At 40.8% G+C, this 14,761-nt stretch overlaps 1 protein-coding gene across 1 annotated transcript in view; it reads right to left on the reverse strand.

Annotated features, from left to right (window-relative positions):
- Positions 1-3,679: 3,679 nt before the first annotated feature.
- Positions 3,680-14,761, reverse strand: part of LOC123979889 (type-2 ice-structuring protein-like) — a 15,542-nt gene continuing 4,460 nt past the window's right edge. The window contains exon 4 of the mRNA XM_046064000.1: positions 3,680-3,823. Coding sequence (XP_045919956.1) covers positions 3,680-3,823 — 144 coding nt within the window. The remainder of the gene's footprint in view (positions 3,824-14,761) is intronic.

The raw sequence follows: 14,761 nt of genomic DNA on the forward strand, positions 1-14,761 counted from the left end.
CAAGGTAACCAACAAAGCCAAAGCACAGCGCTGGAATTTTACTACATGAAATTAATCCAACTACGTGTTTTTTCTACCAGAGCAGTAAAAGTTTAGCTGGCTGTAAGCTAACGTTACCATTGCCAATTACTGATCAGCTGATTGTCTCGCCAACATAACCGGAAAAGCCAAACCACAGCGCTGGAGAACAACAAGGCTACATGGAATAGTCCAACTACGTATTTTACGCCACTGATAGGGGAAATGTAAATGCTGTATTTGTATAGCGTCTTTCTAGTCTTTTCAACCACTCAAAGCGCTTTTACACTTCATCTGCATTCACCATTCACACACTGAGCCTAAGTGCTCAAACAGAAACTAACATTCACACACATTCATACACTGGCGGAATGGCCACCAGAGGCAATTCAGGGTTCAGTATCTTACCCAAGGACACTTCGACATGCAGCCTGGAGGAGCTGGGGATTGACCTTCCGCTCTACCTCCTGAACCACAGCTGAAATACATCACTTCTCTCGGTGATTATGGCCAGCTTCTAGCTAAAGTATCGCTAAAGTCCGACTAACTTCATTACCTCTCTAGCAGAAAACAGATGGCTTCAGCTCCGCTTTGAAAACATCTGTCGCCTTCCATCTGGGAAAATCCACACCGATTATGTCCGTGATTTTTTGCCTCATCTGTCCCGACTCCTTATGCTTCAAGGTATAAAAATCCATAGGCTGTCAGCTCTCGTGCTAAACATCATGTGTGCTCATTCATTTGTCCAAATGTCACTTCTCTTCTTACATCTAATAAACCACTCGGAGACTGCTTATTATTGTTATTATAATTATTTCCTGTTCTTCTTCTACGGACCCATTTAATGTAGTGATGGGCGTCTACACTGCCGGAGTTATACAAGCAGAAGAACACCGTAACAACGAACCACGCTCTGTAGCACGGTTTGTCCGTTGTCGGCTACTGTAGAAACGTGACACAACACTGCAACCTCCATAGGAGGGTGTGCCCGCGGTTATGTAGATATAAATGATTCTAAGGTAATAAAAACATAATGGTTCATTATGTAAGGTCTTTATACACTACTGAGAACATAGTTATGGATCTTGTATTGCGTTTCTGTCAATAAATACTCAGAAATATTACACACTGAACCTTTAATTCAATCACAATTTGTTTAACATGTTTTGCAGTGAAGTTAGTTCACCTCCCTAATAGGATGAAAGCCAACTCTGGGTCGGATTATATATCCAAAACAAAGCGGAGGTCTCTCCATGATTCAATCAATCATGATGAGTCAGTAGACGAGCATCAGAGTATAGTTTAGTAAAGAAAGAAAGGCAGCGAGATAAATGGGTAGAAAGACAAAAACAGACAAACCAGGAAAAATCTTAAACCTCTGACCTCCAGTGTGCTGCTGACTCTGTGCAGATAGAGCGCCTCCTGCTGGATGAAGTTGTTGTAGCAGCGCTGAGTCAGCTGACCAGACCAGAGCTCCTTGAGGAAGGAGGACGAGCGGAGAATCTCCTCCGCCAACAAGTAGCTGTTGCCCCACAAAACATTAAGCAGACTTGGACCGTGGATGATTCCTGAGACAGAGGGGGAAAAAATCTAAATGTTATTGCTATGTGATGTTTAATAGTCCTGCATTATATTAAGAAGTGTTTCCAGTGTTTAGTCTATTGTGCATCCATTAACTGGTAAAAGTTGCCAGTGGGAAAGATCTGTAAAAAGTTAGTAAGTGGACTTTGAGTTTTGACTGGTCCAACAGTAATTTCTTTGCCATACATACTGGGATGCTACAACAACCAGTAAACTGTTACCTGGTTTCCTGTCGCTGGGGACAACTTTGGAAGAGGAGCTGGAGATAAACAGAGAAGTTATTCAAGGTGAGCAGATAATACAAATTTTTTTCTCATGAGCTGATTCAAGGTTCAGACACACATGGTCGATGACACATTTGGACTTTTAGTATCGCCTCAGCTCGCTTGTAACCTCGACGGAGGTGAAAAAAAAAGCACCTGGTAGCAGGTATAAGTACAACTTTTCCACAATGGAAAACCAAAAAAAGGTGAGCAGAGGCCAGACGAGTTGAGCTGGTACCTTGCAGTGGAAAAGGGGCTGACTATTTTTTGGGCATATGGCATATATATATGTGGCTTTAGGGCGCATGTACACTTTTAGTGAGGTTTCTATGCACACTTTTATAAATGAGACCCCTGGTCAAGACTGGTTAAAACTTAAGTCACAGTTATACTGTTAACTACCAACATGTCATGTGTACAGTCAGTCAGAAGGCTAAAATAGTTACAAATGCTACTCATGCTAAATTTTTCTCTTCTAAAATCAAATTTTTTTAGTCAAAGTTGGAAGGGGAGTCAAAATTGATCGTTTTACTTTGGCGACTCTCACAGACACACAGACAGCAGCCAGTCCGGTCGCTGATCATAAAGTAGCCCACTTTGATTAATCCTGCGTTAAAATAGAAGGAGTTATTTTTCCTATAGTTCTATCATTTGACAACCCAAATAATAATGTTAAAATTAATTCATCATGTTAGTTGATCATCTGTTTTTTCACTAACTTAATGTAATATTAAACAACATAGCGGCATATGTCAATATTGTAGGTGCCACACTGGCACACAACAACACACACCGACTCCAAATTACTCAGTTTAGATAGCAATCCTTTTATATGAGTATCAATCCTAGAGCAGAAAACATTGGTATCAGAAATATCAATAGTTTAGTATCGATCCGCACATCCATATCTGATACTCAACAGATTTTGTGTCACTTAAAGTAAATAACCTGAACACTCCCTCCAACATTGTTTTCAGACTTTAGTCTACCTGGCTGTGGTGGAGCAGATGTAGAACCTGAGCTCTCCACAGGGGGCGCTGTGCAGCTTTCCACCTGAGCACAAAACACACAGAAGGATTTAGTTTTTAAAGAGGAATAATGAAGTATTGTGCAATTCAAAGAACAAATTACAATAAGTTATTTATTCATTTTGAAATAATCAATTTATTAACTATCCTTGTTTTTTCTTTTACTTTTTGGTTCCATTTCCATGCAAGCCCCGCCTTCGCTGGTATTTCCCTGCCTCTGATTGGTCCAACCACTCATCCTGAAGGGTGAGTCGTCACTCCAAAACCAAGAGCCATTCTTCAGAAAAGCAAAGAGACAGGTTGGGCTCTGTGTAATTGTGATAGTATTTCTCACTATTAAAAAGTGTTTACATATCAAACAATCAATAGATTAATGGAGAAAATAATCAGCAGATTAATCCATAATGAAGTCAGATCCAAAATAGCTCAAAATGAGCTCCACCTCAACAACTACAGCAGTAAACTCCTGCTTTACATTAAGACATGAGGAATAATAACCTGATGATAGAATATATAATAGTGTAACAGTCACAAGGGACATTTACTGCACTGAGAACTTTTACTTTTAATACTTACATACTCAAGTAACATTTTCAATGCAGACCTTTTACTTGTAATAGAGTATTTTTACGCACCTTTGGGGTGGTGTAATGTAAATTAAAGGGCCCATTGAGTAATTTACTATATTGACACCGGGCTGGCCCAGTCACATCTATTACTGGCCCCCCCCGTGTGGCCTGCTTCTTGCATTGCGGGCCAAAAAAACCCCAGGCTGCAGTAGCTTCAACTTCAGCTGCAGTGCAGTAAAGGAGAGCCATAGCCCCTGCCATGCAGAGGAGGAGGCGTGTGACAGGAGCAAAGTGACAGGGCCGAGGGAGAGAGCAGGAGGAGAGTGGAGGTGCAGCCATAAGCATGGAGTAGTTTAACAGGGACCTGTAGGGAGGGAGCAGGAAGGTAGGGTCAAAGGTGTAATTTACACTTGGGACTCTGGGGACATGTCCCCATCATTTTGAGATGGCAAATGTTGTCCACATCACTTTTTAAAAAGCATTTGTTAACAATGTTCTAAAAAATAACTTGCACTAAGAAATGCTGCTATAAGAAAGGTTTATTTGGACATTAAGAAAATCTTTAATGCATTGTAAATATAGAAGAAACATCTGCGTTGTCCAAAAAAAGTAGCTTAAAGGTTCAGTGCATAATATTTCTATTGAGTATCTATTGACAGAAATGCAATATAATATCCATAACTATGATTTAGTGGTGTATAAAGACCTTACATAATGAACCATTATGTTTTTATTACCTTAGAATGAGACATTTATATCTACATAACCGCGGGCACCCCCTTCTATGGAGGTATTTTGTTGTCATGTTTCTACAATAGCCGACAACGGACAAACAGCGCTACAGAGCGTGTTTTGTTATCACGGCGTTCATCTTCTCCTTGTATAAGTCAGGCAGTGTCAGATAACTTTACAGACAGCTGACGGCAGAAATCACAGATGTTGTGGAAGGCTATAATGTGGGACAGATGTTTTCAAAGCGGAGCTGAATTTGTCTGTTTTCTGCTGGACAGGTAACTAACTTAAGTTAGTCATTACAACTTTCACAATGAACCTTTAAGTTAAAAACTGATTACTGATAACTGCATTAAATTCTATTATATTTTTATATTCTGAATGGAAAAATTGTAAATATCCCTACAACCCGTTCTCACTCCCCAACTCGTCACAAATGGACGCATTGTCAAGGGCCATCAGTGTTGGTTTGTAACGCACTGGGAATCCAGTCATAGGTCAACGCAGTAGGGGAAGCCCTGTAGCGTCAGTTTGTGATGGTACAGGCATGTATATATTTAACAGAGGCTATACAGCCAGTGTGCTAATTACGAGGGAGCCAGGGGGAGCTTTACTCCTCTTAATAAGACATGAGCTCCCCTGAAAACACGATTTGTAATATTTTGGCTCTTAAATATCGACTATATGCTATTTTTGCCATTCATTTCTATTTTTCTGTAGCCTATCATGAATCATGCGTAAATCAGTAGCGTCGGGCTTCATACCACCCAGAGGGATCACTGATCGTCCGCAGTGCACTAGGTGGCTCCTCCTCTCTCGCCCTGTATGCACCAGCGCCCGCTCCCTCTCCGGTGGTAGACCTATGAGTTGTGTTGCCAGTGGCTGGTCAGTGGTCGTTCCCTCTGGCTGGATGAAGTCTGACGCTCCTAATCCATGTGTTCCTGCAGCTGGAGGCTCTCCGCAGTGCCGCACAACTTTCTAAATTCTCCCATCTCAGAAAATAAAGCTCAGGCTGAAACAGCGTAGAGAGTCTTAATGAAAATTACCTGAACCTTTTAATCAGTGTATGATTTGTTAACATACAGCTCGCCAAATTAACTAATAACAGTTCATTTTTGCTGTGTACCAGTGGATGTACTGACAACTAGGCTATCACTGTATTAATCTGATACTGAATAAATCATTGCCACATCGTCTGTTTAAAACTGCCCTAGAAGATGTATAGTATATGGTACTATGTGGTATGTGATATTCAGATTTTGATGAATCATGACAAAATACTCAGTTCAGTAATCAGAGCACTGTGAATGGGGAGAGAGGGTGACCTTTAAGGCAAACAAGACACACGTACATACAGATACCCCTTCTGCTGCATGCAAGGGGTAGGCAGAAACACAAACACACAGACTTTTGAATACATTCCACTGCACAGTATTGCAGCTTTCTATTGAAGGAAAATCGGTGGGGAAGGCCAACCAACAGAGCACAGAGTGGTAGAGTACCAACTAGCAGTAAATGGTGCAGTGCATCCGCGAGCACTAGGTCTCAAATTCTTTTGATTACATCAAATGCCACACATTTCTCTGTTGGTGATTCAAAGGCCTGGTTAAAATTTTACATCAACAACGCGACTGGTTGGTTTTCATTCTGCAGTCCATTACAAGAAGCATGCTGATTTGACCAGTGCTTGCTAAAGCGGTTAGCTCACAATGGCCACACACAATGCTAGTCTGTCTTAATTGCAATTCGAACAGACAGGATAAACCTGGGACATATGATCACAGTGAGAGTGCATCTCTCCCTCTGACTGCTTTTCCATCTATTCCAAAACCAATCACCATAAAGAGGTGATGATGATTTTGTAGACAAAGGATCCTAATTATTAACAAAGGTTAAAAGAGAGAGCCCAGTGATGGACTGGCGACCTGTCCAGGGTGTACCCCGCCTTTTGCCCGATGTCAGCTGGGATTGGCTCCAGCCCCCCGCGACCCTGTATGCAGGATAAGCGGATGACTATGGATGGTGGGTAAAAGAGAAAATGAATATCTCTCCCATGATTCATGGTGAAAACCGTGCACTTTACTTGACTTGAAACTGAGATGACAGAGCCTGCCTGACTGAAAAGGCTCTCTACAGTTCGCCATACTTGGGGAATACCAAGACCTGACCTCCGTTCTTACTTAGGTGGATGACCACACTTGACCTGTTCTGACACTACATCTTTGGGGGAAACCAGTTGCCTGGTGCTTTGTTGTCCAGTTGCTTATTTTATACTGAACTAGATGTTTGTCTGTCTGCACCCATTTGCTGCCCTTTAATGATAAAATTCACACTAACAGATTCTCACAGGAGAAGCCAGAACAGATGCTGCCAGCTCATTCTATGTTGTTGAATGTTATTGTTTAAGCCTTTCAAAACATGATCCAGTAGGTTGCTCATGTGTGTCCCAAGGGACCAATAAGAACTGAATTACTGAACTAACAGATTTCAATAACATTCATGAGTTTGAGAACCGTTTTAATGCTTTAAATTGTTCTTTAAGTGTTTTCCTTTAACTGTTTGAGTTTGCCTACAGTACAGATGGATGATTAACAAGGGTTTACACTAAATCTCTGAGCTCCAAGGTTAAGACTCATTCAGAGAGGGTGGGACCGGTTTAGAAAATGGTACTGTCTATCTTAGAGACATTGTGGAGTAACTAAAAACTACGGACCAACTTAAAATCTCATGCTGTAGTAATAATATAATAGTAATAATCTATTTGTAGAGCACTTTTCAAAAACAAATTACAAAGTGCTTTAACAAGTGTAAAGACAATACCCATAACACAATACAGAAACAATACAAGATAAAAGCAAGAAAACATTGAAAAGTCTGAAATACACGTTTAAGATAAATATAAAATAAGTAAAATAGAATAAAATGGGATAAAATAAAGTATAAGATTGGGAAAGGCTCTCCTATAAAAGTATGTTTTAAGAAGGGACTCAAGAGTTCACTGACTCAGCCAACCTGATTTCCTCGGGCAGGTTGTTCCAGAGCCTCGGGGCCCTGACAGCAAACGCTCTGTCCCCTTTAGTTTTCAGTCGAGACTCTGGAACAGACAACAGACCTCTGCCCGAGGATCTCAAGGTGCGTGCTGGTATGTATGGGACTAAAAGGTCAGAAATATAACAAGGCGAGAGGCCATGAAGAGCTTTAAAAGTGATCAATAAAAGTTTAAAGTAAATTCTAAAACATAGTGGGAGCCAGTGTAGTGAAGCTAAAATAGGGGTAATGGTCATTTCTTTTTTCTGGTTAAAAGCCTGGCAGCTGAGTTCTGGACAGTCTGGAGTCTCGATCAGTAGATTTTTGGGTTAAACAAGTGAAAACGCTGTTGCAATAATCCAGGCGTGATGAGATGAAGGTGTGTAAAATGGTCTCTGTGTCCTTAAAAGTTAACATAGATCAAATTTTTGCAATATTTCTAAGTTGATAAAAACATGATTGAACAAGCTTTGTGGTGTGCTGCTTGAAATTTAAATTACTATCAAACCAGACACCAAGGTTCAGGCTTAATGTGATTTACTAGGGAACCAGCAGATGGCAGTACTTGTTTTGCCATCTGCTGGGACCCGATGACCAGGATTTCTGTTTTGTCTGAGTTCAGCTGGAGGAAATTATTTGACATCCATTTTTTAACTTCACAAAGGCAGTTGTTAAGTGAACTCAGCATTCCAGGGTCTGTGGATCTGACAAGTACATTTCAAGTACGTGTCATCAGCATAAATATGAAAAGAAATACCATGTTTATGGATAATATGTCCAAGGGGAAGCAGATACGAGGAAAACAAAATGGTCTTAAGACTGACCCCTGAGGCACACCATATTTAACTGGACAGAACGAAGAGAAATTGTTTACAAACACGCAAAGCTTCCTATTTGACAGGTAGGATTAAAAACCATTCTAGGGCAGTACCAGAGATCCCCACCCAGTGTCTCAGTCTGTCTAACATGAGGTTTATCAATGGTGTCAAATGCAGCACTAAGATCCAGGAGTACCAGGACTGAGCAGGGCAGTCTCAGTGCTGTGGTACTTCCTGAAACAGAGATCAAACGGGGCCCAACAGAATCTATTACTTTCAGTAAAAACTTTGTAGGTATTACATCAAGTGGGCTGGAGGACACTCATTTGTGATACTGTTTTTAAAAGCTCAGACAAGTCGATGGGATAAAACTGGTTAAAACTCTCTTGTTGCTGGTGAGGAACCTCTTAGTAAGAGGCCGCAGGGGTAATAGAGGCTCTGATTGACACCACCTTATTGGTAAAATAAGATAAAAACAATTCACAGTCATTATTACTTCCAGCTGAGGCACAAGGAGGGGTTGGGTTTACCAGCTGATCCACAGTCTTAAACAGAAACCTGGGATTGTGTTTAGTAATGAGTTAAGAAAAATAGTGTGTTCTCGCATCCTTAACCATGTTATTGTAGTTAATTAATAAATCCTTCAGACTGAGGTAATGGACTTGGAGACTGGATTTTTTCCATCTGCATTCCCTTTTTAGGCTGCAAATTCTGTCATTTATCCAGGGTTGCTTACTAGCTTTAGACGTAGGCCTAACCTTTAGAGGAGCAGAAATATTTAGTAACAACAAGCAGATATGATTGAAGTGATCGACCAGATTGTTGGTGTTGGAATCAGACAGGTTTTGGCTTTGGCTCTGAAAGAATGTGCAAAACTTTGAAACACTTTGTTCATTAAAGATGCAAGAACACACGGGGCTTGGTGAGGCGGCATGAGTAACAGGCGAATTGCAGCTAAAAACAATACATCTGTGGTCAGATATGGTCATGTCCACTAATTCCACAGAGGAAATGCTGACACCCAGGGTAAAAACCAAGTCCAGTGTATGACCACGGTTATGTGTTTGCCCTTTGACATGTTGTTTGAAGTTAAAAGAAGTGGCCATATTTAAAACATCAGTTGCATTAACATTGGTGGGGTCATCAACATGAATATTAAAATCGCCACAAAGAACAATTCTGTCATAATTTAAAACCAGAGTAGGTAAAAATTCAGGAAGTTCTGATAAAAATCCTCCAGGCAGTTTTGGGGGGCGATAAATTATAACAAATATGATAGGTTGCAGCCCTCCAACTTTAAGAGTGAGAACTTCAAAGGAGTTAAATTCATCACAGCTTACTTGATGACATTTAAAATTTTTCCTATACACGCTCACTAGCCCACCACCACGACCACCACGACCACTGACCCTCAGTTGACTAAAACAATCATATTGAGGCGGACACAGTTCGGCTAGCTGGCTATAGTCATTCATTTGCAACCATGATTCAGTTTCAAGCCACGGACCACCACTTCAGCCCAGGTTGACTGATGCTTCGGAGTCGAGCAGGAGGAAAGCCTTGGAAGGGGAAGAGGGGTCCCAAAGTCCTGGATGTTAGCGGTTGTGCTAAGAAAAACAATCTGTTTGGCTTATACTGAAGCCACATCCATAAAGCCAGTCAGCAGGGAATCTTTCTCTTTGAGTTCCTCTGAAAGTCGTCGAATGTCTTCCATAAGGTCAGCAATCTTTTTGTTCGCTTTCTTAAGGAGTGTGCAGTCCTCATGGGGCAGAGTTATCTCGGCTAGCATAGTCACCGGAGCTGTGACGCGTTGATGGCGTTTTTACGGTCATCTAGTTTAAAATCCATGTCGGATGACTAAAATCCTTAACCCACGTAAAACTTAAGTTAAAAACTTAAGTTAAATAAAAAGGATATATAAAATGTAACAAAAAAGTGTGGATTAAAACTGGATAAAAGTCCGGTTTAAGACGGAGCTTCCGATAGGTGACTATAGATGCCAACGCATGCGCAGAGTACAGATTACGTCAGCCATCTGTGTAATCTGTGTCTTTCCTATAGGTCCAGATGTGATCTTATAATGGATGGAAATAACAACATGTGAATAAATTAAATACTGTCTTAATAACTGTCTTAAGCCTAAAAACTGAAATTCATCTCTGTTTTCCTTCCTGGGTAATGGCATCAGCAACTTCCAGAGTGCTGGTGCTGAAAAATGGGAACAGTATGAGAAAATTGTTTTGGTGAAGCAAGAAACATTTTCCCATATGCGCAAGTGACATTGCCTTCACAGCTGCCCTATGTAGCCACGTCTACTCTCCCTCACCTGGAACCAGGGACTTGGGTACTCATCAAGGGCCACAGGTTTTCCTTTAATTGGTTTTGTGGGTCCTTTCCAAGTGCTTTTAATCACCGAACCACAGTGAAAGTCACGGGAAGGGATACTTGGGTCCACGCCAGCCATTGTAAGCCTATCCCAGAGCCCTACCACCACTTCAAGCCCTCTATCCACATCCCAACTCAACTGGCTCGAGCTCAGTGGACCAGACGTGCTAAGGACAGCACACTAGAGGAGTAACCTACCTGTGTTCAGGTAACCACAAGTCACTCCAATTCGACTGAGGACATCGCGGTAAAAGAACTGACCACATATATAGGAATAGTTACATAACATTCATTGTTAGGCGGGGACGTGAGCGCGGGTAGGGAAGAAGAAAGAAGCAGGCAGCCAAACACTACACTACATGTAATGAAATACAGAGTGACCAACAAGGAATCAATGACGGGATCCAGGTCCACACGTCCGTGGCACCCTTTCCTTGCCAAGGTAGGAGTGGTTAGGTCAATGTTGTTTTTGACTGGTATTTCTGTGATTATGGTGGTTCCTATTCTGTCCACGTTTGACAAACATCCATCTGCATCCAACTCGACCACACTGATACCGCATAGTCTTAACAGATCAAAGCGAGCAGTAACACCACTGAGCTTCCCACCGGAGGGGAACGCCTGATACCAGAGTGCTGAACAGTTCTGTGCCCGTCACTGTAAATTATAGTTGCTATGCATGCATGACCGGGAAGCTACGCTCTAGGGACTTGCCTCTGCCTTACACAGCCTGTGCGGAACGCTCACATGTAGTTTCCAAATTTAAACCTTTCCCATTCTCCGACCGGGGCCTGGGACTGCATGCTCACACGCGGATACAAAATCAACACGGCCCTGTTAGAAACTTAGGCTAAATATCCACTCCTTGCACCGCCAACCCAGCTCCTCAAAACACCACAGTAGCGACAGACATCAAATTTGAATCTTTTCACCGAGGTGAAACTCATTCAAAGGTTCACACGGATAGTTAGTCGGTGGGTCATTTCCCTGGTGTGTACTCACACACCTGGGACTGCACCACTGAATGCACAGTAGACAACAACAAAGACACACTGCATACAAGCCTAGTGCTGACATGCTATCACACCAAGTCCATGCCATCTCTGACCCGTATTGGTCCCGCGGGAGTGGCCGGCTGTACCAAACTCTGCCGGAAGGATGGAGAGATACATGCGCGAGAGTAGTATTGGCATTGGATATCCTTATCATGCATTTCGATGCCTCACCGCCTCACAGGCAGAAATGCTCCATTCCAGACTTGTCCTCTATTGATCCTAATGTGTACATTGATGCCATCAGGATGCCCTGAGGGCGTTTAGTTTGAGTTTAAAGTAAGAAATCAACTTGCTCTATTGTCTCTATTGATGTGGTTGTATGATGTACTTTTAGTACAATGAACCATAAAAGCTTGTGACTGTTTAATATTGAGATATTATCATATTATTGTTAGAAAGACAAATAGAATTCATGTTAGAGAATTAATTACAAATAAAAAACATTATTATTATTACTTCCATTTTGGTGACAGGACCACTAGATTGGTTAGTAACGCACACACTTGGAGAAGCTTTTATCTGATGGAACCAGGCAACAGTTTTTTTGTTTGTTTTTTTCAAAACAAAGGACTCAAAAGTAGTCCTGCAAAGAAACATTTAAACCTGTACCTTTTGTAGATTACCCTGTTTAATCCCACAGGATCATTTTTGAATATGTGATACATGATATTTGACAGCAAAGGTTCTCATCCAGGATGAGCACAAATAAAAATATGTTTGATCCTGTGCTTGTTCATAGTTTAACAATGTCTATGTCCTGCAAAGTCAACCGAGGCTAATTTTCCATTGTCAATTTTCTGTACCTGGATGTCCATATATAGCCAGAGGGAGGATTGTTGCAGAAAATTGTGTGTTCTTACATTTAATCTTTTATGTATGTTCTTTTGATATTATTATTATTATTACTATTATTATTACTAGTATTGTTATGTCTCATAGACATATATGTATTGTGTTTTTATCCTTAACCTTTCCTTCTTCTTTACTCCTTGTTAGTCCGTCCACATTTACAAGGGTTTAGGTCAGAGCTGTGAGATTGTTTTGGTGATTTCCCCCTCGTATTGTTCCTCTCCTCTCCTTGAATGTTCATTCAAGGCTGGGAGAGGATCTCTCTTCAAAACATAGAAACCAAGACTGTGTAAATGATTATGCATCCCTTTGCTCGGGGCCAGACGCCGAAGCTGCATTTGGCAACAGGTCTCTGGACCAGCTGTATATGTGTTTTAGTACTTCTCTGTATAACACTATCATAAAGTGAGACTGTCACCTACTGCTGATGATCACTCTCTGTCATACAGCACTGTATAAACTATTTGACATTGTTTTTATAGCTAGCACAGTTTCCAAATGCAGTCTTATTTTGTCAGCATCGCGTTGGTAATCCAATGTTGCTGTGAAAATGACTTGTAGGCTACTTGTACTTGAGTATGAGTTGTGTACTCCATGGCTACCTCTGATCACCATGGAGTTAGTAAATGAGTGCAAATGAGTACATTGATCTACTTGCACTGGTACACTTATCCATAGCTAGGGCTGGGAGGGTTACTTTAAAAATGTAGTCCGGTACAATTACTAATTACTTGTTTCAAAATGTAATCCATAACTTAATCCAAGTACCACAAAATAAAAGTAATGTAATCTGATTACTTTTAGTTACTTTTGGATTACTTCAATGCCAAATAGGCAAATGAAGACAAGAGAGTATTAAAGATGCATTGTCTGCTAAGTGTGTTTTAGGAGAAACATAGAAAAATCTCCCGTTCCCAAAATCCATGTTTAAATGTTTTTATATGATTTGCTTTGGTTCTTAACCTGGGGGTCGCAAGAATTCTGCTATAGTCACAAAAATAGAAAAAAATAACTTAAAAATAATAGTTTATAGCCCCAGCGATCTGTAATCTTTGGTTTGCCGCTAATTAATAACTTTCATATTAGCAGAAACCTGATCACAACTCACAGGTCTGTCTCTTTTGTTGCTAAAAACATCTGCCAAACGCAGAGCACCTGCTCTGGCACTGTTTTGAGTGTGTGAGGTGTACAAACATGCAGAAGACAGGGAAACTGAGATCCGTGTGGGCACATGAGACTCTCAGAAAGGGGAGACACTGCTGGTCCAGGAGCTTCGTCTTAATGATGGTCGGTTTAAGTCTTATTTTAGGATGAGTCAGGGACAGTTTGTTGCAGTCTCCAGACAATTCAAGCAACTGTAAACTTCCGTCAGCACAACTGCTCATCTCTCCATTCATTAGATTGGACAATGGGGAAGAAAAAATATTTAATAAAATATTTTCTACTTCAAAAAGGGGTCAGACTGCCAGAAAGGTTAAGAACCCCTGCACTATAATAATCTTAGTTACAAAGTGCTTTAACAAGTGCAAAGACAATAAAATCCATAAAACCAAATACATGATAAGAAAACTACACGTTTAAAATAAATATAAAATATACATAAACTAGAATAGAATAAATTCAAATAAAATCAGGAAAGGCTCTCCTAGAGTTCACCGACCTGATTTCCTCAAGCAGGCTGTTCCAGAGCCTCGGGGCCCTGACAGCAAATGCTTTGTCCCCTTTAGTCTTTGGTCGAGACTCTGGAACAGATAAAAGACCTCTGCCCGAGGATCTCAAGGTACGTGCTGGTGTGTATGGGACTAAAAGGTCAGAAATATACCAGGGCGAGAGGCCATGAAGAGCTTTAAAGAGCTTTAATCAATAAAATTTTAAAGTAAATTCTAAAACATAGTGGGAGCCAGTGTAATGAAGGTAAAACAGGGGTTATGTGTTTGCCCATAGACATGCTGTTTAAAGTTAAAAGAAGTGGCAATTTGAAATTTAAGAAGTCAGCATTAACATTGTCAGGGTCATGAAAATTAGTATTAAAACAAGAGTAGATAAAAGTTCAGGAAGTTCTGATAAAAATCCTCCAGCCTGTTTTGGGGGACAATAAATTACAACAAATATGGTTGGTTGCAGGCCACCAAGTTTAAAAGTGAGAACTTCAAAGGAGGTAAATTCATCACAGAGTAATAGTAAAATTTTTCCTGAGCAGACTCACTAGCCCACCACCACAAACACTGACCCTGGCTTTGCTGAAAAACTGAGGCGGACACAGTTCAGTTAGCTAGCTATAGACATTAGTTTGCAACCAGGATTCAGTTAAAAACATAAAATCTAGATTTGCATACAAATTTAAAATCATTTAAAATAAAAGGCTTACTTGAAAGTGATCTCACATTGATGAGTGCCATTTGAATTAGTATTAGTACTGGGTGCTGGAATTGGTGC

This window comes from Micropterus dolomieu, linkage group LG12 (assembly GCF_021292245.1).
Source record: "Micropterus dolomieu isolate WLL.071019.BEF.003 ecotype Adirondacks linkage group LG12, ASM2129224v1, whole genome shotgun sequence".
In the NCBI taxonomy this organism is placed as follows: Eukaryota; Metazoa; Chordata; class Actinopteri; order Centrarchiformes; family Centrarchidae; genus Micropterus; species Micropterus dolomieu.